The following is a 25,990-nucleotide window of genomic DNA, read 5'->3' on the forward strand; positions in this document are numbered from 1 at the left end:
TTCGACAATACATTTAAGTTGTGGTTTGATGAGGCAGTAGTTTTCTTTAGCAAGGCCTGCTAAACCCACGACTCTCAGGATGCCATAGCACGGAGCTGTAGGGGTTAACGAGCTGTCAGGCCGCATTCATTCCGCAGCGTAGATGCAGCCACTCTCCCTGCCGGCGGGCCTTCCCGTGCGAAGGAAGCGCCGGGCGTCGTGAGGCGGGGCGGCCTGCCTGCCTGCCTGCCTCGTAGCCGCGCCCCCTCGCCGCGGCCATTCGGCTCCGCTGAGGCAGCAGGAGCGGCGGCGGCGGAGGGCTGCGAGCGGGGCGCGGAGCTGAGAGGCGGCGGCGGCGAGGGAAGGAGGGAGGGAAGATGTCGACCGTTGGCGGCGGCCCGTCCTCGGGCTCCGTCTCGGTGCTGTCCCCGAACGGCCGCCGCGTGACGGTGCGCGTGGGCCCGAGCACGGCTCTGCTGCAGGTGGGTCCGGCCCAGGCGCCCCGCGAGCCCCGCCAACAAACCTGCGCTGATTGGCGCGGGGCGAGGAAAGGGGTGGGGACAAAAGGGAGAGGCCCGCTTTGATTGGACCAGTGGAAGCGCGGCCTGCCCGCCTGTTTTCCCCCTCGCCTCCATGTTGGCGAGCACCGTCATCCTGTTTCTAGGGGGAATGGGCCTTGGCGCTGAGGAGAAGGAGGCCTCTCACTGGGAAGCAAAGGAAGATGGGCTGTGTAATGGGGGAGGCCTGCTTCTTCGCGGGGACGAGCTACTGTGGTCCCTGAGGGGAAAAGAAATGACCTCTCTTTGGGATCAGCGGCTGAGGCGGGAAAGGAAAGGGCCTGAGGCTGTTAGGAACTGTGGGAGTTGAAGTCCAAAACACCTGGAGGGACGGCCCAAGTTTGCCCATGCCTGTAATAGATGTACACAGTCCTCATTCTACACTGTACATCAATACTGCAAAAGGAGTACAGTTTGACACCACTCTCATTGCTTTGGCTCCATGCTGTGGAATCATGGGATGTTTTACAAGGCCTTAGGCCTTCTCTCATTAGACTACAACTCCCATTACTCCATAGCATTCAGCCACCACAGTTAAAGGGATGTCAAATAGATGCATCCAAGGGCCTTATCACACTTAAAGAATAGGCCAAGAGAATAATCATTCTATAATAATTATCCCCCAAAGTGAAAATACATGTTACAATAGACACAGGACGTTTCTTTGTAAAGGAGGAAACACCCATCCCGTGACAAGCAACCGATCGGAAATCCTGCTGCAGTTTATAGTTTAGTAGTGAGACCCAGGGCTACTCTGGCTGAGCACTTTAAAAGTCCCCTCCCCTAAACTACAAACTTGCCTCCCCTTTTGACTATGATAAATCCCCAAGTCTGGGGCTCTACTTCCTAGTCACTGTGTTGAAGAATTGTTCCCCAGTTAGGTGGGAAAATATACATCACATGGATTGTCAGGCTATATGCCTCCAGGATCAATATTTGCTTTTTACTAAGGCCCATTAGCACTAATTTAAAAGGTGTTGAACATGTCTTTCCAATGGTTGTTGACTAATGTATGAATATCAGAAGTACTGATCTTACGAGGGAGTGAAAAACATAGAATCCAGCAACTGGGTTCCTCTGAAAATTTGGCTGAGATCATGCCTCTGTTGACAGCCATTTCAGGATTAATCCACTGGTGGGAATGTTTACATTTTTTCAAAAGTGTATTCACTAGCTTACGACTATCATTATTCACTAGCATTATGACTCTGGAGACCAGGATTCAAACCCCCACTTAGCCATGAAACTCACTGGATGACTTCAGGCAACTCACACTGTCTCGGCCTCAGAGGAAGGCAGTGGCAAACCTCTTCTGAACAAATCTCATCAAGAAATCCTGTGATAGAGTTCTATTCTGTTCTAAAGAAATCATCCTTGGATCCAACTATACTAAATAACTACCAGCCTATTTCAAACCTCCCTTTTCTGAGCAAGGTTCCCAGCTCTAGGGATTTTTGGAAGACACAGATTATCTTGATCTTTTGCAGTCTGGTTTTAGGCCTGGTCACAGAATGGAGACAGCTTTGGTCGCCCTGGTAGATGATCTCTGCGGAGAACTAGACAGGGAGAGTGTGTCCCTGTTGGTTCTCTGGAACATCTCAGCAGGTTTCGATACCATCACGTATGGCATCCTTCTGAGTCAGCTCTCCGGAATGGGTCTTGGGGCATTGCGTTGCAGTGGCTCTATTCCTTCCTGGAAGATCAGACCCAGAAGGTGATGCTGGGGGACGCCTGCTCGAACTCCTGGCCTTTGACCTGTGCGGTCCCTCAAGGTTCCATTCCCCCCCCCCCCCATGTTCTTCAACATCTACATGAAACTGCTGGACAAGATCATCTGGAGTTTTGGAGTTGGGTGTTATCTCTATGCAGATGACACACAACTCTTCTATTTTCCATCGAATTCCAGGGAAGCTCCCTAGATCCTAAACCAGTGCCTGACAGCTGTGATGGACTGAATGAGGGCCAACAAGCTAAGACTTAATCCAGACAAGACAGAGGTCCTCCTAGTCAGTTGTGCGGCCGATTGGGGTATATAGGGTGGCTATCTGTGCTCGATGGGGTTACACTGCCCCTGAGGACACAGGTCCGCAGTCTGCGGGTCCTCCTGTGCTCAGTGCTGACACTTGAGGCTCAGGTATTGGTGGTAGCTGGGAGGGCCTTCGCACAGTTAAAACTTTTGTGCCAGGTTCAACTGTACCTCTAAGAGCCTGACGTGACCATGGTGGTCCTGCCTTAGTTACATTCAGAATGGACTACTGTAATGCACTCTATGTGGGGCTGCCTTTGAAGATAGTTCGGAAACTGCAGCTAGTACAAAGGCTGGCTGCCAGACTACTAACGAGCTAGCTACAGGGAACTTACCACACTCCTGCTGAAGCAGCTCCACTAGCTTCCAACAAGTTTCCAGGCTCAGTTCAAGGTGCAGGTTATTACCTATAAGGCCTTATACGCTCTGGGTCCAACCTATCTTCGAGACTGCATCTCTATGAACTGATGCAGGCTCTGAGATTGACATGGGGGGCCCTCCTTTCGGTCCCACCACCATCTCAAGCGAGGTTGGTGGGGACAAGAGAGAGGGCCTTCTCTGTGCTGCCCCCCCCCCCCCCCAGCTCCAGAATATCCTCCCAAAAGAGATTAGATTAACCTCCACCCGTCAATCCTTCCATTCCAACCTGAAACATGGATGTTCAGACACGCCTTTGACCTTGTGTAGGCTGAATGGATGGGCTCATATGAAACTGACACGTGGCACCTGTGAATTGATGGCAGTTAGTTTTATCTACTGTTGTTTTAAAATTGTATTGTTTTGATTTTATGCTAACATGTTGATAAGGGGTTGTTGTTATAATTTTATGTGACTTGTTTTATATTCTTGTACCGTTTTTACCATTTGTATGTTATATGTGCACCCTGGAGCGCTTTGTAAGCCGCCCGAGTCCCTTTGGGGAAATAGTGGCAGGATATAAATAAAGATTATTATTATTATTATTATTATTATTATTATTATTATTTGAGTTGACATGGGTCAGCAGCAGTAAACAGGAAAATATGTCCTCTTTGGTCATTTGTGGACTGACCTCAAAACACAGATTTGTCTTTCAAATTTTATATAGTTGTACCTGTTTGTTATTTAAAGATCTAATGATAAAAACATAGGATAAAATAAGTTAGTAAATTATAAAATAAATGCATGTGGTTATCAGTTTGCCTGAGACAGTTGTTAGAGGAGATATCTCTCCACCTCATATACAGTTTCTTTGGTAATATAGATTAGGGTCTCTCAGAGAAAGGGGAATATATTGCAGTGTCCAGTGTAAACACGTAACTAATCTTCATAAAACATCTTGAGTACCCTGCCTTTAAGAATGAGAAACAACTTTATTTCCAATTAACTTGCTCTATTTCCCCTCCCAGATCCTGGAAGAAGTTTGCAGGAAGCAGAATTTCAATCCCAGTGAATATGATCTGAAGTGAGTCTGGTCTATTAATTTGTTTACAGCTGGGCATTCTGCCCTTTTGTAGTCAATGTGGAGCCCACCATGAAAGTCAAAGTTTTTTTTGCCTTTGAAGACTTTTTTCCTGAATTGAATGAATCTTACTGGTTGATCCTTGAAAGTAAGAGAAATTCAAAGAGACACCTAAATTAAGCTGCTCGAGTGTCATGGAATGTTAGTATTTGTACTCCTTTGACTTAAATTCAGCACATTTTAAGAAAAATGGTGATGGAAAAATGGAAGTTTATGCCTATGTTTTCTCCAGATCTGATTGCTGGGTGCTTTGGTTTCATGTCAGTTAATTGCTTGATGTGTATTTCTAGGGATTTCTACATAGAGGGCCCCTAGTTCTATCAGTAAAGAGACATCATGCAGCAAATTCTCTTTTTTTTAGCAAGTGGGGAGTAGCTTAAGCAGAGAGGAACACTGAAAGGTTGTACACGTTGACTGTTTTATTCATACTCCAAAAATATTATATGTGCTCCCAAGAAATATCCCCCTGTGGACCTCTCTAGGTTCTCCAGTGCTATTAAATGGTATCCTTCCAGCTCATGTAAAGTAAAAATATAGGGTTCACTATTACCCATGGTTTCAGGTATCCACTGGGGGTCATGGGACCTATCTTCTGTGGATACAGGGGTCATACAGTAAATGAAAGCTGCTGTCTATCATTTAAGCAGAACAAATGCAATGGAGAGCTTTGTCTAAAAGCACTCCGATGAAGCCTTCTGTGCGTACAGTGAAAACATAAAGAAGATTTCTTTTTTTTTTAATTATCTTTATTAGATTTTAATTGTACATACATCAGGTGTTAGGAGGATGGGAAGTGGGGTTTGGTATTGGAGGGTACGGGGTGCAGGGGGGGGGAGGGAAAAGGTGGGGGGGGGGTAGGGGGGGACGGTTCCTGGGAAAAAAAGGGGGGGATGGGGATTGTTGCGACTTCCCGCCAGTCTTCTGGGATTGTCCATTGCCTTCATGATTAGCGGGTTACGCTTTTCCTATCTTGTCAGCGTCGACATTCGTCCTATTAGCTAGTTCATATGCTGAACAGATCTACTTGGAGTAAGTTGCCTTTATCTTTAATAAAGTTGGTATATCCATTCCATAATGTGTCATTGTGTTTTCCTTTGAGCCTTTGTGAGAGATTGTCCATTTGTATAATGTCCAGTATTTTTGTCAACCATTCTTCCAGGGTTGGAATTTCCTTTCATTTCCAGACCTTGGCGAGGAGCATTCTCGCAGCCGTGCTAAGGAGAAAGCATAACTTATCTTGATTTTTGTCTAATTTTGTGGTTGTAATGCCTAATAAATAAGTTTCTGGTATCAAAGGGAATTTGGCTTTAATAATTTTTTGGGTTGCTTCGTGAATTTCCTTCCAGTATTTTTTAACTAAATTACAGGACCACCACTGGTGGAAAAAAGTACCTTTTTCTTTCCCACACTTCCAGCATTTATTTGACCCTTTTTTATTGAATTTAGCAATTTTTTCGGGAGTGTAGTACCACCTAAAAAACATTTTATGCCAGTTCTCGCGAAGATCGCTGGCTTCAGTGTATTTTAACTTAGACTTCCATATTTCTTCCCATTGTTGTGTTAGTATGTTATGTCCAAAATCTTTAGCCCATTTAACCTGGCATTCTTTTATTTGTTCTTCTTCTGTATTCCATATAAGTAACTGTTGGTATAAGATTTTTATTAATTTATTCCTTTTTTTCATAACCGATTCCCATGTTCCTAGATCCTGACTGAACCCCAGTTTATTATCCTCCTTAAATTGTTGGTGGATCTGGTGATAATTAAGCCAAGTGATTTTTTCATTTTGTTGTTTAATTTCATCCAGTGTTTTTATTATCAAATTACTGCCTCCCCTCTCCTCATCTTTTTTTAGTATTTGCTGATAAGTTAGCCATTTTTTTTCTTCTAGTTCTCTTTTGTGCTTCGCTTCTGTGGGAGATATCCACAGTGGAGTTTTCGTGTATAACCTGGGTCTATAGTTCTCCCATGTTTTTATAAGGGCTGATCTAATATAATGGTTACTAAAAGTTTTTTCGACCTTTCTCTTGTTGTACCATAGGTACCCGTGCCATCCGGCCCTAAGTTCATGCCCTTCTAATGCCAATAATGGGCGGTTCTCTAAGGTGGCCCAGTCTTTTATAGCGACCATATTGCACGCCTCATAATAAAGTTTGAGGTCTGGTAAACCTAGACCTCCCCTTTTTTTGTCATCCGTGAGTATTTTTAAGCTGATTCTCGCTTTATGATCTTTCCAGATAAATTTTGTCATCTCCTTTTTCCATTTTTTAAATAGGTGGTCCGTTCTTAGTACCGGTAGGGCTTGAAAAAGGAATAGAAATTTCGGCAGTATTGTCATTTTAATTAGAGCAATTCGCCCTAAAAGAGAGAAGTTCTGGTATTTCCACCTGTTCATGTCCTTCTGTATTTTGTTCCACATAGGCTCATAGTTGTTTTTTATTAAGTTAATGTTACTTTTAGTGATAGTTATTCCTAGATATCTAATCTTATTTTCAATTTTTAACTCTGCCCGTTCTTGTAGTATCTCTCTTGCTTTTTGGTCCATATTTTTAGTTAATAATTTTGTTTTTTGTTTATTCAGCTTGAATCCCGCCACCTCACCAAAATTTTCTATCTTTTCTAACCATTTTCTAATATTATTTATTGGGTCCTCTACTATGCATACTACGTCGTCCGCGTATACTCTTAATTTGAAGTGATAATTTCCTACTTTAGTTCCTTTTAACGTTTTGTCCTCATTTATTGCTCTGATCAGAGTTTCCATGACAAGAATAAAAAGTAGTGGGGACAACGGGCACCCCTGGCGTGTGCCTTGCGTAATTTTTATCGTGTCTTTGGACTCCATTCCGTTTATTATGTGTGGCCTCTTGATTCGAATAGATCGCCTCTATGGCATTTTTAAAGTGGAAACCCATGTCTAATTCATCTATTAAAAATTTGAGGTATTGCCAATTAATTCTATCAAAAGCCTTCTCGGCATCAATAAACATAAGGGCGAGTTGTTTCTCATTATGGTGTTCGTAATATTCTATTGTATCAATTATTATTCGGATATTATCCTTTATTTGCCTGTTAGGTAAGAACCCCGCTTGATCAATTGAAATCCAATTTTTTAGGAAGTTTTTCAATCTCTCGGCCATAATTATCGCGAAAATCTTATAATCTGTGTTTAGAAGTGATATGGGTCTATAATTCTTGACTTCTGTTGGGTCCATTCCTTCTTTTTGTATTAGGGTAATATTTGTTTTTTCCCACGATTTAGGTATTATTTTATTTTCTACAATATTATTTAAAATGTCTTTTAGTAGAGGGGCTAGTTCATCTTTGAATAACTTATAAAATATAGCAGTAAAGCCATCTGGGCCAGGTGATTTATTTGGTTTAAGCTTTCGAATAGCTTCATCTATTTCAGAGGTGGAGATTTTCCCATTCAGAATTTCTCTTTGGGCTTCTGTTAATTTTGTAAGTTTTAAACTGCCGAGGTATTTTGAGACATTTTCTGGGGGGATGTTTATTTTTTTGTATAAGCTCTGGTAGAATTGGAGGAATTGGTCCGCTATCGCTGTGTCTGTTGTATATGTCTTCCCCTTTGCTTCTATTTTGGTAATAACCTGCTTTTGTTTTCTTTTTTTTGTTTTCTTTGCTAACCATTTTCCGACTTTATTAGCGTTTTGAAAGTGGTAAACTTTTGTATACTTCATTTGTTTTTCTATGACTTCTGTTTGTAGTAGTTCTAATTGTTTTCTTAGCATTTTAGATGTGTAAAGTAATGTTTTATCTTTTAGGTTTTCCTTAAGGGAGTTTTCAATTTTGCTTAATTTTTCCATTATTTCTTCTTGTTGTTTATTTTTCTTTTTCCTTCTTATGGCTTCCTGCTGTATAAAATAGCCTCTCATAACTATTTTCATTGCCTCCCATTGGGAACTTAATGAGGTTTCTTCATCGCAGTTTATCTCTAGATATTCGTTTAGCAATTTTTTATTTCTTTCAATATCTTCTTCCCTTCTTAATAGATTTTCATTTAGCCTCCATCTATATGGGCTGTCGGCCCCTTTGATTACAATTTCGAGCGCACAATGGTCTGAAAAGACCCTTGGCAATATTTCAGTTTTTTTAATTTTTAAGTTTAGGGCGTTACTAATCCAGGCCATGTCGATTCGTGTCCACGAATCGTGTCTGGCCGAATAGTATGTGTAGTCTCTTGTATTACTATTGTGGTGTCTCCATGTATCTTTTAAGTTCAGTTTGTCTAGGAGTGCTGTGAATTTTTTAGGTAGCAGGCCACTTTTGTTTTTCTCTTTTTTCCCTTCTCTTTATATTGGGATCTATCTAATATCCCGTCTACTACCCCATTGAAGTCTCCGATTAGGATTAGTTCATCATATTCCACCTTATTTATTTCTTTAGTTAAATCATTCAAAAATTTGATTTTCGGCCCATTTGGGCAATAAATGTTACACAGTAGGATTTTTTGATTTTTTATTTTAATTGTGATTCCTAGGTATCTTCCTTCTGTGTCTTTGAAGTTCTGTGTTGGGTTTAACCACTCTTTTGCGTAGGTTACCACTCCTCTTTTTTTTCCACTGAAAGAGGCGCAGAATGTCTTTCCTAGTTTATTTTGTGTTAAGTGTTTTATGTGTCTGTCCGCTATGTGTGTTTCTTGCAGGAATATGAGGTCTGTATTCTTCTGTTTTAAGAAGCTAAAGAGTTTCTTTCTCTTGCTCGGAGAATTTAGACCATTAATATTGTTCGAGTATATTCTAATAGTTCTCCTATTCATCGTTATTTTCGGGCATCTCCCATTGTATCATCTCTTGGGGAACCACCAGCTGATAGTTCTCCGGGGAGAACTCTCTCAGTCTTTTAAGTTCTCTAGCATCTTCTTCTTCCATTAAGTCCCTTGTCCATTTGTATGCATTTCGTCCGCTTTTATCCTCATCATTAGCTGTTTCCTCTTCCTTTTTTTGGTCAATTCTTTCCTCTTCTGTATTATTTTCCTTTGCGCAGTTGTAAAATTTCCTTTGGTTTGGGTCTGGCGTCTTTTCCTTCATATGGAGGTTATAGAAGGCCCGTGCACTGTCCTCAGAGTTTAGCCAATATTTTTTGTCGTTGAGTGTAACCGTAATACCGTCAGTTTTTTCCCATCTAAATTTAATTTTTTTCTTTATGAGTTGCTCTGTGAGGAAGGAGAATTTCCTACGTTTCGCCAATATTTGTGGAGGGATTTCCTTCATAATGATTATCTTCTGGTCCTTGAAGAAGATTGATTTCTTTGTGTTTTCCTTTAGGATTTCATCGCGAGTACTCTTCCGGCAGAAACTGACCACGACATCTCGAGGGGTCTTATGCTTTTTTGCATATCCAGTCGGCACCCTATATGCCCTATCGACATCTTGTCCTATAGTTTCGATGCTGACGTTCATCAGCTCTGCCAGTAGTTCAATCAGGTTTTGTTTGACATTTTCATCCTTGGCTTCTTTCAGATTTCTAATACGTAGTTGAAATTCAGCCTCTCTGAATTCCAGTCTGTCGACTTGCTGTTGTATTTTTAGGGATGTCATTTCCATTTTACTCACTTTAGTTTCTATTCTCCCTTGGTTTTTCGTTAATTTCTGATTATCAATTTTGATTTTGTCCATATCTTCTTTTATTTTACTGATCTCTTCCTTCAGTTCTTTTTTCATAGTGTGTATTTCAGACTTCAGTTCTTTGTGTTGCTCCTCATGTTTTGCGGAGAGCTTTTTGATTTCCGCTAGGATGTTGGTTAGAACAGAGTCTTCTGCTGGCTGATCTTTCTTGGGTTGGCCTTCAGGGGGGAGGTCTGTTTTGCAGAGAGAGTCTCGTCTTGCTTGGCCTTTATATGTCTGTGGGTTCTTCCCCTTCGTATTCTGTGTTGCCATATTTAGATAGGGCAATATTTTCTGGACCTTTAAGTATAATAAATTTGATAATATTGTCTCTTTCTTACCTTTATCTGTTCCTTGTCTTCTTCCGAGGTCTTAGTTCTTCTCTCTATACCCTTTTGCTCTTCTCTTCTGTCCTCTGTCCGCTGCTTTGGCCCTGGGTTAGGCGGCTGGGTTTGCAGCCTCTTCCCTGCTAAGATTTTTCTCTCCTCCGCTTCCTGCATCCTGTTGTTCTTTGCTGTTCTCTTCTCGCGGGAGTTTAGTTGGGAAGCTCTTCGAGCCTTCCTCTTCGCACGAGACCTGATTCTTTAAGGGATCTCGCGTTGTTTGGAAAACTCCCCATCTTCTCGCGAGAAATTGCGAGAAGTTGTCGCGACGTCCCGCGACGCCCCTCGGGTCGCTGCGCGTCGATCTGCAGTGTCTGCGTAGGAGGCAGCGTAGGAGGCAACAGGCAGCAAACTTCCTCGGGTTAGCCCTCAAGGCCCTCAAGGCCAGCTTCGAGTCACTGCCGATAAGGATGGGTCTCCACCTCTTTATTGGCACTTTTCCAGCGCGTCTTCAAGGCCACTCAGTGCAAGTACGAGGTACAGGGTATATTTACGAGTTCTTTGGAAGGGTCAATAGTTTATTTATTCTATCTTCCCTTCGTCTCTAGCCCTTCGCCGCCGCCCGCTATGCCTCTGGCACCCCTTTCCTCCTCTCGGCAGCCCTTTAAGGCTCGTCTTTTGGGGGTCAGGGGGCTCTCGGCTCTGCTGTCCCCTTCTAAAAGGGGAGGGAGCTTCTACTCTACCCAGCCGTGGCGATCGGCCTTTTTCCTTCTTGGTTTAAACTTCTTTCTCCTGATGCCTCTTTTTTCTTATGCCTATTTATGCCTCCTTATGACTTCTTGTGCCTTCTTATTCCGCCCTTCCGCCCTTCAGTCAGATCTCTCTTACCTTTTATAGTCCTAGGAAAGGATTTTGCTGCTATGCACTATTTCTCTGGTTTGGCACTTTCCCAGTTTCTTTCCGATTCGTCTGCCCATTGCTTGGTAGATGTTATCACCTTCTGATTGTGTGTCTTGTCAGCTGTAACTCCCAGATAGGCTGCACGCTTTGTCGGTATTATTCAGGTCACCTTTCTTGAATCAGTGTGATGGTGATCTTAGGAGGGGGTGGAGGCTTGAATGCCCCCGACCAGCTGTAGCGTTCTCCTTCGATGCCTCGTTGCCGGGCGTCTTGGGCACCCCCTTGGGGGGGGAACCACTCAGAAGCCGTCGGCCGATGGCACCTGGGTGTGCCCGTGGTCTCCGACCATCCACGGGTGAGGGTTTGCCCCTCAGTTAACGCTGAGAAGCTGGTTGTTCTGGGATCCGATCTGCCGGTTCTCAGAGCACGTCCTCCATCTTGCGATCACCAACCGGAAGTCTCTAAAAACATAAAGAAGATTTCTGTTGCATTTATTTTGATTTTTATAAGTAAGGGTCAATGGTCTGTCTTGGACAGGGTTTGGAAGGTGGCTGTTGTTTTTTATTACCAGTTTCCTGCTGCCTTTTCCACTGAGGTCCTCTAGCACAGAGGATGTGGGAAAGTGTCAGGGATTTTAAAATATGTATTGGGGGTCACTTCCTTTTCACAGAAAGTCTGCTTATTGCCAAAATTCCAAGGGATACTGGGATTTTTTGGTTCATAATAAACTTTGGAAGGTTTGGGTTGCTGTGAGTTTTCTGGACTGTATGGCCATGTTCCAGAAGTATTATCTCCTGATGTTTTGCCCACATCTATGGCAGGCATCCTCAGAGGTTGTGAGGTCTGTTGAATGCCTGTCTGATGCCTGCAATAAATGTGGGCGAAATGCCAGGAGAGAATGCTTCTGGAACATGGCCATACAGCCCAGAAAACTCACAGCAACCCAGTGATTCTGGCCATGAAAGCCTTCGACAACACTTTGGAAGGTTTGTTTATCAGATGAAGTCAGACATGACAAAGGGATGCTTGACACAGGCAAGGATTCTGTGTGCCTGTTTTTAATGGTTAAGCAAACCTTGGGGAGATTGAGCTCAAGTAAAGCCTATGATCTACATAAAAGTTTAGATCTTGCTTTCATTCATTATTTCTGAAACAAAATATATATTGTGCTATGACTGGCAAGCCTTTTGTCACAAAGCTTTACTTTCCCAAATTTGAAATGTTTTGCTCAGTACTGTCTCTCCTGTTACTGATCGCAGCTCTGTGAGATCTCTGTCTTAACAGAGTTCTTTTCTAACTCTCTTATCAAAACCTGGCATAGCTCAACCTATGACCAATACAACAAAACTTCTGGTTTAGTCGTTTGCTTCTCAGAATAACAGCTTGACATTCCATGTTGTTACTGACAGAATAAGTTGTTGCTTGAAATAATGCATTGATTAATTGTCTGAGGCAACCTTTGGTTAAAAAGTTAATACTGTGCTTGTTTGTTCTGCAGATTTCAGAGGACTGTGCTGGATCTTTCTCTTCAGTGGAGATTTGCCAACCTGCCCAACAATGCCAAACTGGAGATGGTGCCAATCTCTCGCAATAGAGCAGGAACTGAAACCGCAGTATGTTCCTTTTTACTTTATCATATGATTATAGCCCATACTCCGACCAAGGTCTTTTCAGTTGTTTGCTGGAGAGAAGATCATATTGTTCCCCCTTAGCAGGAAGCATAACAGGATAAGTAGATCTGTATAGTGAATTATTAAGATATTATGTTACTTTAAAAACTGTATAAAATCCATCAGGTTACAGGCAATGCTACAATTGCCATACCTTTTAATCCTGCTTTTTCCATCTCCATATTTATAACCTGAAATCGGATGGTTGAGAAAACAGGAAAAGAAATTCAAGGAGAGACTACTGCTGTAGGATAGTTTTTAAAATCATTTTAATATGTCTGAAGACATCATCATTGGATTTAAGTAAACATAAAAGCTTCATGTACAACTGCCTGAAATATTGCTTGCTACCATTTATTCGTTTGTGGGAGAATTTTGGATTTCCAGGCCATCAGTATTAGGCACTAAACTATGAGTAGTACTTTGAGGAGACACAACTTGTGGTGTTGAGGAATTTACTAGATTGCTGGAATGGAGCCTAAATGAGCTGTTGAAATGAATATATTTTTGGCAAATGAGTTACATATAATTTATTCCACGACTGATTTCCTGCCAAAAGCATTTTAAAAAGGGGATAGACCCATAACTTGTGAAATCATGTGATCTTTGGAGGCCTTACATCTCCAGTTGAAACCTTCTTCTATTACCTAGGAAGCACTGCTGATCTCATTCACTTATTTTGTATTGTAAATATTATTCTGTGTGTGTTTGATGTTTTGCTTCCCAAAGTGTTGGGCACTCATCTTTTATAGTTGCTTCTTTCACATTCAAGCTTTCCGTGCTAAGTCTGCATCAACCGGGTTTTATTATATTCCATTTATACTTTGGGCAGGAGATGGAGAATGGAATTCTAATTAAGACAAAAAATGACATGGACCCAATTTCAAGTGTCCATCATGGGGCTGAAGGTAATAGACTTCTGTGGCCTTTCTCCCTATGGCAGTCCCCTGTGCCCGGCAAAAGCTACATTAAAAACAAGGGCCCTGCTGAATGGGATGCATTTGGCATAGAAGGAGGCTGAAGATCCATGGGGCAGAGACATTCGCTACAGGAAGGATCCCTCGTTCAGTAGGGTCACATGATCCTTGAGGTCATCTTTTTTTGGGGCAGAGATTGTGGTGGGGAGGAGCAGGTTATTATTTGCTAGCCCCATTTATTTATCATATCAGAATCGAATCAAGGATACCACTGTAATGTATTTTAAAAACACAAAGTTTTAAAAACTTGGCATTATACTAAATGTCCTTTGACCAGTAGCTGGCCACTTGGAGTCCCTCTGGTGTTACTATAAGAAGGTCCTTCATTGTGCATGTGGCAGGGCTCAGGTTGCATCATAGTAGATGGTCTGTGGTTTACTTTTCTCCACACTCGCATGTTGTGAACTCCACTTTGTGGTCCCATTTCTTAAGGTTGGTTCTGCATCTCATGATGCCAGAGTGCAGTCTGTTTAGTGATTTCCACGTTGCCCAGTCTTCTGCTATCCCCATTAGTTTTGCTTAACTCCTATTCCTACTCATTGAAACATTTATAGATATGACTCATGCCATCTTTGTTCACTGGAATTAATCAGAAGTATTCCTATTACATTCACTTCAACTTTTCCCCAATAAATAGATTTCCAAAAGGGAAGGAAAATAGAAAGATGTAAACCCATGCACATTTAATGTTGGGATATGTTTCATTAGACTTGTTTGGAATTGTTCTTGAATAAATTTGCATATGATTTTTCTATTAAATGTATGTACATATACACTAGTGAAATTAAGTTGATATGATCAGATATAACTGCAAGATACATTTCAAAAATGCCAAATTATATTTTAAATTGTGTTATGATATTGTCAAAGGATTTTTATGGGGGATCTGTGCCTAATTTGTGTAACATTTACATACTGATGTAAGCATTTTTATACTACCATCATCATATTCTCAATGCCGTTCAAAGGAGGGATTTAATTTTCTGTGGCTGCAAGTAATTTCTGACTTACGGCAGCCCTCACAGTTTTCTTCCTTCTTTCACCAATGTTTGTTAGACATTTCACCTTTGATATGACCAAAGATGAGATGACTAAACAAGCAATGATGAAAGGAGGGGAAAATATTATATAATTTTAACAAGATCATTTTTTATTTATCCCAGCATAAATTATGCAATTCATAGAAGATGAGCTAACACAATTATTTTTTAAATTAGTATTTTTTTAGCTTCTGCTAAACTGATAGTTTTTCCTTATGACAAATGGTAGTATGATACAAAAATATATATATTCTGTACTTAAACTGCTTTCTGTGTGCTTTACTGACTGTAGTAGAGTAAATTTATGCTTCAACTGTGTAAGAAGAAATACTTTAGAAAGTGTACAGCCACAACAAAATTGAGAAAAGAACTGGAATTTTCTAATTTCAGCAAATACCACGCTGAATTTTATAGAATATGATTGACTCTTGAACTAGGGGTAGGAAATCTTTGCTCCTTCAGATAGTTTGGCTTATATCTCCCATCTGTTCTATCCCAGCATAGACCATGGGAAGGGACTATAGAAATGGCAGTTCAAAACAATTAGAGATCCAGAGGATCACCATCAAGGTTTTTAATGAAATATCAAACTTGTTCACCTAAAGCGTTTCCTAACATTATCATTAGATACAGGTATGCTGCTTAGATTTTGCCTATCAACCAAATGCACTGTGAAAAATTTGAAATAAAATACACAAAAGGATTGTTTGGAAGCTGTGTACAATGACCACAATTGTGAAATTCTAACAATTTTGCTTATTATGTAAAAATGTGGATTAATATTTGCTTTCAACTGTTAATATGATTGACTTGTATACTTGTGTATGGTTATTCAAAAATAAGTTTCATTGTCTTAATTGAGTTGTAATTTGTAAATTTGTTTATGTAGGATTGTATCCCAAAACATGTATTTTCTACAAATATTCCACTCTTTATTTATCTCAGCATTTTTAAAAAAGCTTAAAATGACTTCCTAAGACAAAAATGCTTATATTAAAAAAAAAAAACACTTTTGGAACCCGTACATGCAAAGACCTGTCAGTAGTAGAGCTAATAAGGGTAACACCCAGAATGCATGAGATTTTTTAAAAGTACATCTATATCTGGAAAATATTCTAATGTTTAGAGAAACTGCCAGGTGGTCAGTTTGAAGTTGGTATCTGGAAAAGTTTTCGAGCAAATGATTAAATAGTATGTCTTTGAGCATTTAGTAAAAAGCATCATTATCACAAAGAGCCTTCATAGGTCATTCTAGACTAAACTTAAAATTTTGTGGGTGATAAGGCTTGTTATTGTTTGCTTATTGTTTCTGATATATTGTGGCTTTCCTTGATAATATTTGTTCAGCCTCAGCAGAAAGCATATTTTGTCAAGAAAACTCCATGATCGGTTTATTTTAGAGTTGATATAAGCAGGAAACAACTTAAAGGCACACAACAACAAAACCAAGTCAAAACAGGTGTGGAGGCAATATTGTCAGAAGTTATGGTGCTATTTTGCTTTCATCAAATCTTACCTGGAGTACTGTGTTCAGTTTTGAATATCATCATTTGAAAGATATTGACAAACGAATATGAATATATTTCTCGGTCATGGTACAGGATGTTGAGAAGCAAATTCTGTGAGAAAAGATTTAAGGAAATAAGAATCTTAAATTGGGAGAAGAGATAATACAATTCAAACATTTTCAAATATTTGAAGGGTTTATACCTACAGATGGCGAATTTTTTTGTGGCTTTAGATTGGAGGATCAACACTGATAGGTTCAAATTACAAGAAATATTTTTACCCTACATTTTAGCAAGAAATTCCTGACAATACAAGCGGTTTGTCAGAGCTTCTTTTAAGGTGGTAGACTCTCTTTAGTTCAAGATTTTAAAGCAGATGTGCCCACTAAGGTTGATGGCAGCAATGGATTCTGCTTTGTCTTCCGTGTATCTCACATAAATGGGTCTCATTACATGGAATTGTTGGTATTTCTTTTCACAACAGTAATGGAAGAAAATTTCTAGCCCCAAATCTTTTGAGACCAATATTGATTCCAGTCATCTTTGAACAGTTATCTACACTACTGAGCTCCTTTATGGAAATGGCTCATAGAGCATCATCTAGCCTTCAGTATCAGTGAGATGAGATACCACTTTCTATCCCCCTCCTAGAAAATCTTCCTCGGATATGTTCAAGCTCTGCTAAAGCCAGAAACATGATCAATAATACACTAGTCTATAAGTATTCCCACTAAAGAAGAAAAGGTAACTGTATAAAGGAAAAGAAAGAGTTAAGCTAACGAATGAGTTGTCCAAATCCTTGGATACAGTGTCAATGTTGACATTTATTCTATGCATCAAAGAAGTGTACTTGGGGTGTATTTATACTATAGAAATAATGCAGATGGATGCCTCTTTAATTACCTCAGTTCAGTGCTATGAAAACCACCTCAGTACTTCTTGACTAAGAAAATTCTATGAAATTCAGGGGGTCTTCATTAATTAATGGGCAACTTGAATGGTACACCCATACATAGGAAGAATTGAATTGTTATAACATTGTTTTGTTTGATTTTTTTCATGTCAGGAGCAACTTGAGACACTGCAAATCACTTTTTGTGTGAGAGAATTGGCCGTCTGCAAGGACATTGCCCAGGGGATGCCTGGATGTTTGATGTTTTATCATCCTTGTGAGAGGCTTCTCTCATGTCCCCCTCATGGGGAGCTGGAGCTGACAGAGGGAGCTCAACCTGTTCTCCATGGAGTCGAACCACTGACCTGTCAGTCAGCAGTCCTGTCACCACAAGGGTTTAACCCATTGTGCCACCGGGGGCCGTTTTGTTTGATAATATATGGTGTTTTGTTTTGTTATCCTAAGGACCAGAAGAAAAACTATAGCTTTTCTTCTGGTCCTTAGGATAACATGCATCCTGGATACAGTTCTATATGTTTTAGTCTCTGAAATTATTGAACAGTGGTTGTGTAGCTGTGCATAAGATTATAGCTTAAATATACAGACAGTGCTTACAGGATGAAATCATGGAATATGTATAGCCTAGCAAAAGTGATACTATTTTGGGAGACTTTTAGGACATTTTTCTAGAGCCATTATGTTGAGAATTATAGTAAGAAATGTAATTCTTTTTTGGTTTTGTGCCCATGGATCCCCCTACCATTTCCTGGTTTTTGAAATCCCTATATGTAATGCAATGAAAGCAGAGTCCCTGTGGTCAGGAAATGTGCATTATTACAAAGAACTAACATTGCGATTACCTATTAATCAGTCTTGTACTCACATGTTTATAAACTTAGAAACTAATTGGCATGCCCTTTCTGTTTGCTGAATAACGGATTAATATTTATATGTAGCTTGGGATTTCTGTGAAGTTTTAATTGCCTGAATATGACTTTCGTGACATGCCTGGCTTTGAACTGTTGCCTAAAAAACTGATGCAATTGGCAGAGTGGATTTCTGGCCCAGAAACTCGTAGCCTGGTGATGTCAGCTGTCGGCACTCTTGTGCAGCCAAGGATAATCTGGTGGCTGATCTTGGGCAATGGAGACATTGGGAAAGCCATGTTTGTGAAGGGTTGAATCTACTTTAGCCTTTGTGACTGGGGGTTTTACTTACAGACAAACTCTTCATTCCCAGCAGGTCACATCTTGGCTATGCAGCAAAAATAACAGCAAAGAGCTCCCTACCCTTGGCAACAAAAACCCTCATGCCTGTTGGATTTTGTGGTGTCTAGGGTTTACTTTAAAACTCCTGTTAAAATCTTAGAAAGATTTTGTTGTGTCTGCCTCCATCCCTTTCTCAGATCTTCGGATTACTTCAGTGACGAGGATTGCATTTAGAATGAACAAGATGGGGATAAGAATGGCGGATCAGTACTCTTGCAACATTACCAGCTTGGAAGAGTTCATTGGTGTTTTCTCAAAAGCATGGAAAACGTAGGCAGTGATTCAGAATCCAAAGCCAAGAGGCAGACAAAAAGAAAACCAAGATCTCTTGTGTGGGAATTGTTTGTTTGTTGTTTTGAATATTTGTAGAAGTCGTTTGATCAGCCTTACCAGGACTTAGTGGCTCAGGTTTTCTGCCTAAAGCTTGTGGTATTGAGGATCCTAAAACCCATGGCTTGAATCTGAGAGGGTGGTATTGTTCACAATATTGGAAATCTTCCTTGCTGAAATAGTTACAAGGTCATCATTGTTCCCAAGTATTAGTAATAACAGTTACTGCTGCTGTAGTTGTCACTGTTTTTAAAATATCAGTAATTGACTATATATCTACAACTGATCACAAGGTTATTCCAATTTAGTGACTGATTATTTTACATGGCAGAATCTAAGGGTTGATGTGACTGTGTGGCAAACCAAAATGTCATAAGGCCTTATGGAAGTAAAAGTAGAAAGATTTCAAGTAAACCTTAACTTTGAGCTGACTGAAAGTGGTTATAGGTTTTGGCAAAACTTCTTCTCAAGTTATGTATCCCAGAAGAGGGTTTGATTCCTTCTTTCCCCCCATTCCTGTAGTAGCTCATGATTGCCCTGGTCAAAATGGACTGATTTCAAAACAATGAAATGAATGCTTCCTTCTATTTGGGACCCACCAGGACAATCTGATATCATTCACATTTTGCAGGTGGAATTCGTTATTGAAAAAAACAAAAAACATTTCTTTTTCTGGTTTTACAAACTACAAAAAAGAAAACAGTTTCTGGGACCAATCAGGGCATGTTTTCAGTGTACAGTAATTTGAGGTAGCTTGGTACATGGTCCTCCACTACAATTTCCCATGTAGTGGTGAGGATGGGTTTAAATACAGAGGTGGAAATAATGTAATTCTCCAGGTGTGGGGCGGCACTTTGCAACTATTAAAGCTAGAGTAATTGAATGCTGAAAGTTGTAGACTATGTAATTTGCAGCTCTTAAATAGAGAAAGAAGTAACACTTTGTTCTAGAACCACGGAAATTGGAAATGTAATGTCTTTAAGTTGTAAGTCTTTAAGTCTTTCTTGTAGGAAAGAATTGTGTTGCTCCGAATGATGTCATGACCATTTAATGATTTAAATAATAAATTGGCATGCTAGCCAGGAGCACAGTATACTTGTGAATATCTGATCACCACTTCTGAATAATCTAGGAAGCTTCATGCTATGTGCTCACTGAGTCATATATGTCAGATATGCATACTTTCATATCTGTTTCCTGGGCCACAATTATTTAAAATAGAATAGGCATGACACAAAGGATGATGTCAATATCAGTCTATCATAAAAGTTATTCATAATTTTATTTTTAAAATTTTGCTAAATCTTAAGACAGTAAAAATAACTTTCACTAAATGCGTTCCACTGAGGTTGAGAATGGGAGTTGCCTAAGGTCACCTCTAGTGCATTTATGTAGCCAAGTGAGGATTTGAATTCTGATCTCCAGAGTTACAGCCCAATTCTCAAAACACTATATAGGCAGTGTCTGAGTTACAAACATCCAATTAACAAAGAGCTCATAGTTAAGAACAGGAGTGAGACAACAGGAAGTGAGAGAAATCTACCATTGGATGGGAAATTCACTCCTGGAAAAGGTATTATGGGGAAAAGGAGTCTCCACTTAAACTCTATCACCAATCCTTGTTTTCATAACAAGCAAGATTGAAAATTTCTGAACAGGGGCACAGACAGCAAAACAAACATCACATGGGTATTAACTCTTCCCTATGCTATCCAAAGCTAAATACCATATATACTCAAGTATAAGCTGGCCCAAATATAAGTAGAGGCACCTAATTTTACCACAAAATTGGGAAAACTTATTGACTAAAGTATAAGCCGAGGGTGGGAAATGCAGCAGCTACTGGTAAATTTCAAAATAAACATTGATACCAATTAAATTACATTGAAGCATCAGTAGGTTAAATGTTTTAGAATATTTACATAAAACTATAAGCTAATTCTGTCCAGCCCTGATTAAACCATTATTCTAACCTTTTTCAATGTAAATGTGCTTACGTGGCCTTCCAATAATAATAAAGAGAGTAAAATAAATGTAATAAAAATTATAATAGAGTAAAATAATACATGTAATAAAAATAATACTAATAACAGAGTAAAATAATAAATTTGACTCGAGTATAAGCCTAAAAAAGAGGCTTAAAAACTAGGCTTATACTTGAGTATATACAGTATATAGGTATATTTTAGCAGGAGTCACACTTTAAAAATGTACCTGTTTCAACTTACAAACAAATTCAACTTAAGAACAAGCCTACATAACCTCTCTTGTTCACAGCTTGGGGACTGTGTGTATTACACAGGCTCCCAAATATGAAGAAAATTAAGTATACCTGCTTATTGTAATTTGAACTGTTTTATAGTCCAGGCACAGCATGTAGACCAAAGTTGGTCCCAGAATATAGTGACAGAATAGGTCCAAGTTCATAAACCTTCCATTTAGTAACCTCGTTACATGCAATTTTAGGATCAGCAGAAAACAATTACTAAAAACAGTCAACATCATTCAAAAATCAACTTTAATCATTAATGAAAGAAAAGAGAAATGTATTGCTGAAAAAAATTCTATTGGCATTTGATTATTCAAAATGAATTTTAAAATCAGTGTTGAAAATTTTAACTGAATAGCCACAGAATATGTTTTATTTTTTAGATCTTATTATAACTAGAATGCAAAGCTGTGATTAAAAACGGAAGACAAAGTGATCTAAGATACACAAGAACAAGTCTGGAATTTTGGTGTGAGAAAGAAATATTAGGATCGAGAAGCTAAAGTGTTACTAAGAGGCTTTAGAAACGACTGGAATGAAATGAGTTACTGGGTCTGATGAGAAAGATGGTAGAAGGGCTCAGAAAAAGGCATTTTAGAGGGTTTTCCTGGGTTTAAATCCAAATGAGGTCTCTAGAATATTAGGTTTCTGATACATTTGAGGCCTAGTCAGTAAAAGTGAACTCAAGCCAATTTAAAGCCTGACTGCTGTAAAAGAAGTACAGGTTTCTATAGGGAGAAGCATTCAACATGTTATCTCTCTACGCATTCAATCCATAACATGTTCTTCAGTACGATTTTGCCAAACATATAGCTGTTCTTCAACAACTACATGTTTACAGTTTTGTCTCTGTTGAAGCAGTAACTAAAACTTGATCCACATTGTCAGTTGTTTGTTTTGGGGTCAACTGTTTGTAAGCACTAAGTGACACAGATGTCTGTTAGTCTAAAGCTTAAGTCAAAACCTAGCAGAGGGGGGCAGGATTCTGTTTGCCAGATGTGTCCCTGAATGGGCTGACTTGCCAGATGTGACCTTGAACAATCTGGCTTGCTTGTAGTTATGTGGGGCATATATATCCTTTTTCTAATTCAGTGGGTTCTGCTTCCTAGGTACGAATTGCACTGCAGTTGGATGATGGTTCTAGACTTCAAGACACCTTTTCTCCCACCCATACTTTATGGGATATTCTTCATCATTTTTCACAAACCAGGTAAGTGGAAAAAGAAAACAACAAGATAAATATTTCAAAAAGCCAAAGACATGAAACATAAGCAATGAGAAAGATGCTAAATGGATAAACAACTGTGATGTTACTTCAGAGAACCCCACCCATGATTCCTGTTAAGCTTGGGGTATATTTAATTGGGTTGTTGTCTTACTCTGTTACTCTCTTGAGCAGATCTGTAGTAATGGCTACCACTTTAGACAGGACTAGATTATATTGCACATGTGGGCACCTTGCCATATGTTTTTGGGATAGTGATTTAGCCAGTTGGTTCCCCTTAGTTCCCTTTAAACTGTCTGGGTGGCATCACTGCTAAAAACTAGTGTCATAGCTGGAGTGGGGGGAGATGGCAGCAACATAAACTCTGTTTGAATTGCGCATCTGCTGTCTGCCTTCTAAGGGAATGGAGCTGGAACAGAATATTCCGCACTTGCACCACTGATGATGTGTTTATCCTCCTTCTGTTAGCCAGACGCATAAAGAGCGAAGGGGACACAACACCATTAGGTCCAAACTGCATGTTACACTCAGTTGCACACATGCAAGGGTCAGTGGGCATTTCATAATAGGTTGGTTCAACGGTTGCAGAAAATCAGAGGTGAATGGAAATAGCATTTAACCTATTCTTCATTCACTCTTTCCCTCCTTCAGATCTTTTTTCTCCTGCTTCATGTGGTTTAAAATGTGTCTTTGTTAAACACTTTCTTAAAATGTCTTTTGGGGCAAGCACTGCTGGGGATAAATTTTAGAGTGGGAAAATAATAGACAGGAAAAGAACTAAGCTTCTATTTTCCCTATTCTTTCTCTACTAAATATTGTACATTTCTGAAAATGCTAATCTTTCATTTACTCTCATACCTACACACTTGCACTAGCATATGTATAAAGGTAAAGGTTTCCCCCTGACATTAAGTCCAGTCGTGTCCGACTCTGGGGTGTGGTGCTCATCTCCATTTCTAAGCCGAAGAGCTGGCATTGTCCGTAGACACCTCCAAGGTCATGTGGCTGGCATGACTGCACGGAGCGGTACCTATTGATCTACTCACATTTGCATGTTTTTGAACTGCTAGATTGGCAGAAGCTGGGGCTGACAGCGGAAGCTCACGCCGCTCCCTGTATTCAAACCTGTGACCTTTCAGTCAACAAGCCCAGCAGTTCAGTGCTTTAACCCACTGCGCCACTGGGGGCTCCATAGCATATATATACTTGTCCTGTAATGTATGCTTTTTTAGGCTATACAAGCCTTTTGTTCTTGGCCAGGTTTGTTATGCAGATAATGTGCATTTGCATCCTAACAATTGTACGTAGGTTGACCGTCTGTGTAGGTTTCCCTTGTGTGTTGCTCAGCTGTCACTGAATAGAGTTCTGTGCTCACCAGAGCTCTTTGATTTAAGACAACTTAATTTTTTAAAACAAAGGGATGCTTTTTGGAAGGAAATTTGCTTTAGCTAGTTTCACTTGTTCTGTGAAGCATGGCTGCACAAATGTCATTTGATATTGTAAATTATGATAATTGAGGACAACTCAATCCTTCACTTCCTGTACTGAGGCAGTGTTGCTTTTCACTTGTTCAATGGCTGTATGTTCCCCCTCATCTGCATACAAGTACACAGATTTCTGTTGTTGTTTAAAGAAAGTTGTCTTTCATGCAGTCTCCTAGGTGTGGATGGCATCAAAAGGAGATGTGTAGGAGATGTGTAGAACTGCGCTGTACTGTGGCTGCAATCTGGTTGGGTGAGCTTGGAGGGGACAGAAGGGTTCCAGGCAAGACTGTGGTTCAGAGTATTGACTGAATGAACTATTTCAAGCCTTTAAAAGAAAGGGACTTTCTTATTGCTTTTCTTGTGTCTTGTTCTACCTCAGAAGCAGCCTGTGTTTCATATGTAATGTCTACGGATTAGGAAGCTTCTGTGATGGTTTGCCTCCCTCTTGCTGCAGCCCACATTTAATGCTTTCTTCTGTCTGAAGTGGATTCAAGAACAATAGCTGCTCTTCAAAAACAAATGTCAAACAAATACTCCAAAGACCATTTTGTTACTTAATTTTGTTTCTCTTGTGGCTTAGAGGGCAAAGCTTCATGAATCATAGACAATTGCTACAGGTCTCTTGGTGAGTCTTTAAAATACACACACAGCCAACCCCACATACTTGCTAAGGGATTTCTTTGATACTTGGGAAGAGGTTTTCAACACAGTATACTTCCTGTCCATTCTCAAATTGTTGCACCAGGTTTTTTCTACATTCATGTGACTTCTTGGCTCCTGTTCTGGTTGAAAGCCTTTCTTGATGATGATCCACGTACAGCCTTGTAAGATTGTGTAATTGACATTTATTTCAGGCTCAGAAATCATTCCAATAACCATCTTAAGTAGTCAGTAACCTACTGTCATACGAAGACTCCCAAAGCTGAAATGATAGAACTACCAGGAAAGGGGTGGGTGGGCCAGCTTGAATTCTTGAATGAATAACAACAAGCAGATGAGTATTAAATTTGTTTTCCAAGTAGTGAATTTGTTATTCTTGTAAGCTTTTTTCTTTCAGCACATTGCAAGCAATTTCCATTGTTGTGTGACTTCCACAAAGAATTCTAAATTCAGGCATTTATAAAAGATGTAACTTTTGTATTACCTGTGTCCTTTGCTTAAAAACATGTTACATCTGTAGCATTCTAGAAAGATATGTGCTTGGATGACCTGAATCAAGAAAAAAGCAGATTGACTATTACCCTATTGCTGCTTTTTGATCTCTCGGTGGCTTTTGATGCAATTGATTGCAGTGTCCTCACCAACCAACCGCATTGAGGCCTCCCTGAGTCCCCTTTGGGGTGAGAAGGGTGATATGCAAATGAAGTAAGTAAGTAAATAATAAATAAACCAACTCTATCAGAGAAATGGGCACTGAATTGATGTGATTGCCCTCCTACCTTAATGCTCAATTTAAGGGAGTGGTATTGAGCTACATTTTTCTCTGCCTCTTCACTACATGATTCTATAGGTACAAGTTTGTCCCAGCACTAACATATAAATCAGACCTGTAGTCCTTTCAAAGATTTCTTGACAACAAAATTGATTAATACTTTGTCTTGGAGGGATACATTTCTTGTGAACGATCCCCTGACTGTAAAACAACAACAACATCATCAACAACAAATACCCAAGTGAGCATTGATGGGAAGAATTTGCTTTTGGTTTCCGGATCATAATTGAAAAACCATGATTCATCACCTGTGATCATGTGACTGGAGAATTCCGGCTCCCTCTCAAGAGAGTTCAGAAGATCAAAACACACATTCCTTCAGTTGACCTTCTGCTCAGTTGTGAGTTTTTTGAAACCATTTTGGTGCACAAATCCTGTGTTAAAACCTGATGAATAGCACACTGGTTCAAATGTAACTCACTACCAATCATTCTCAAAGTCAATTGATGAACTGACATCAGAAGACTCCTCATTGCTGCCACATTGCCATCCACTTTTGAGTTTGAAGGTCTCCCTGCACAAAGTGGATTTGTCTTCCACTTTTTCTTGGCCTTCTAAAAAGCCTTGTTCTATCTGAACACTTGTGGCCTCCATAGGGAGTGTTCTCCATAAGCCCTTTGTAATCTTTCATAAGTCGCAGTAGTGAATTCACCAAGCCTTACTCAAAATTTGATGGCACAATGTTGCTCTAATTTTTGCTAGTGCATTTCGTAATGCACCTTACAGACCGAACTTCACATCAGGTGCTCTTAAGTTTACAGCAGGGTCAACCCAACTGCTATTTGAGAGTGGAGATAGCAGAGTTGTTGGTTTGTACACAGCATTGCCAGTCTCCTTACTTAGTCTCAGGCTTACAAGAATACCTGCACTGTAAATGTGTTAAAGGTCATTATTATCATAACTGTTTTTTGTATGCCTTTCT

The 25,990-nt window shown here is 39.9% G+C and overlaps 1 protein-coding gene across 1 annotated transcript in view; it reads left to right on the plus strand.

The window, feature by feature from the left end:
* Positions 1 to 241: 241 nt before the first annotated feature.
* The window catches only part of ASPSCR1 (ASPSCR1 tether for SLC2A4, UBX domain containing), a 76,237-nt gene continuing 50,488 nt past the window's right edge, over positions 242 to 25,990 (plus strand). The window contains exons 1-4 of the mRNA XM_060764854.2: positions 242 to 461; positions 3,951 to 4,006; positions 12,412 to 12,526; positions 21,977 to 22,077. Of these exons, the coding sequence (XP_060620837.2) occupies positions 357 to 461; positions 3,951 to 4,006; positions 12,412 to 12,526; positions 21,977 to 22,077 (377 nt within the window). The 5' untranslated portion in view covers positions 242 to 356. The remainder of the gene's footprint in view (positions 462 to 3,950; positions 4,007 to 12,411; positions 12,527 to 21,976; positions 22,078 to 25,990) is intronic.

The sequence above is a fragment of the Anolis sagrei genome, chromosome 2, assembly GCF_037176765.1.
Source record: "Anolis sagrei isolate rAnoSag1 chromosome 2, rAnoSag1.mat, whole genome shotgun sequence".
NCBI lineage: Eukaryota > Metazoa > Chordata > Lepidosauria > Squamata > Dactyloidae > Anolis > Anolis sagrei.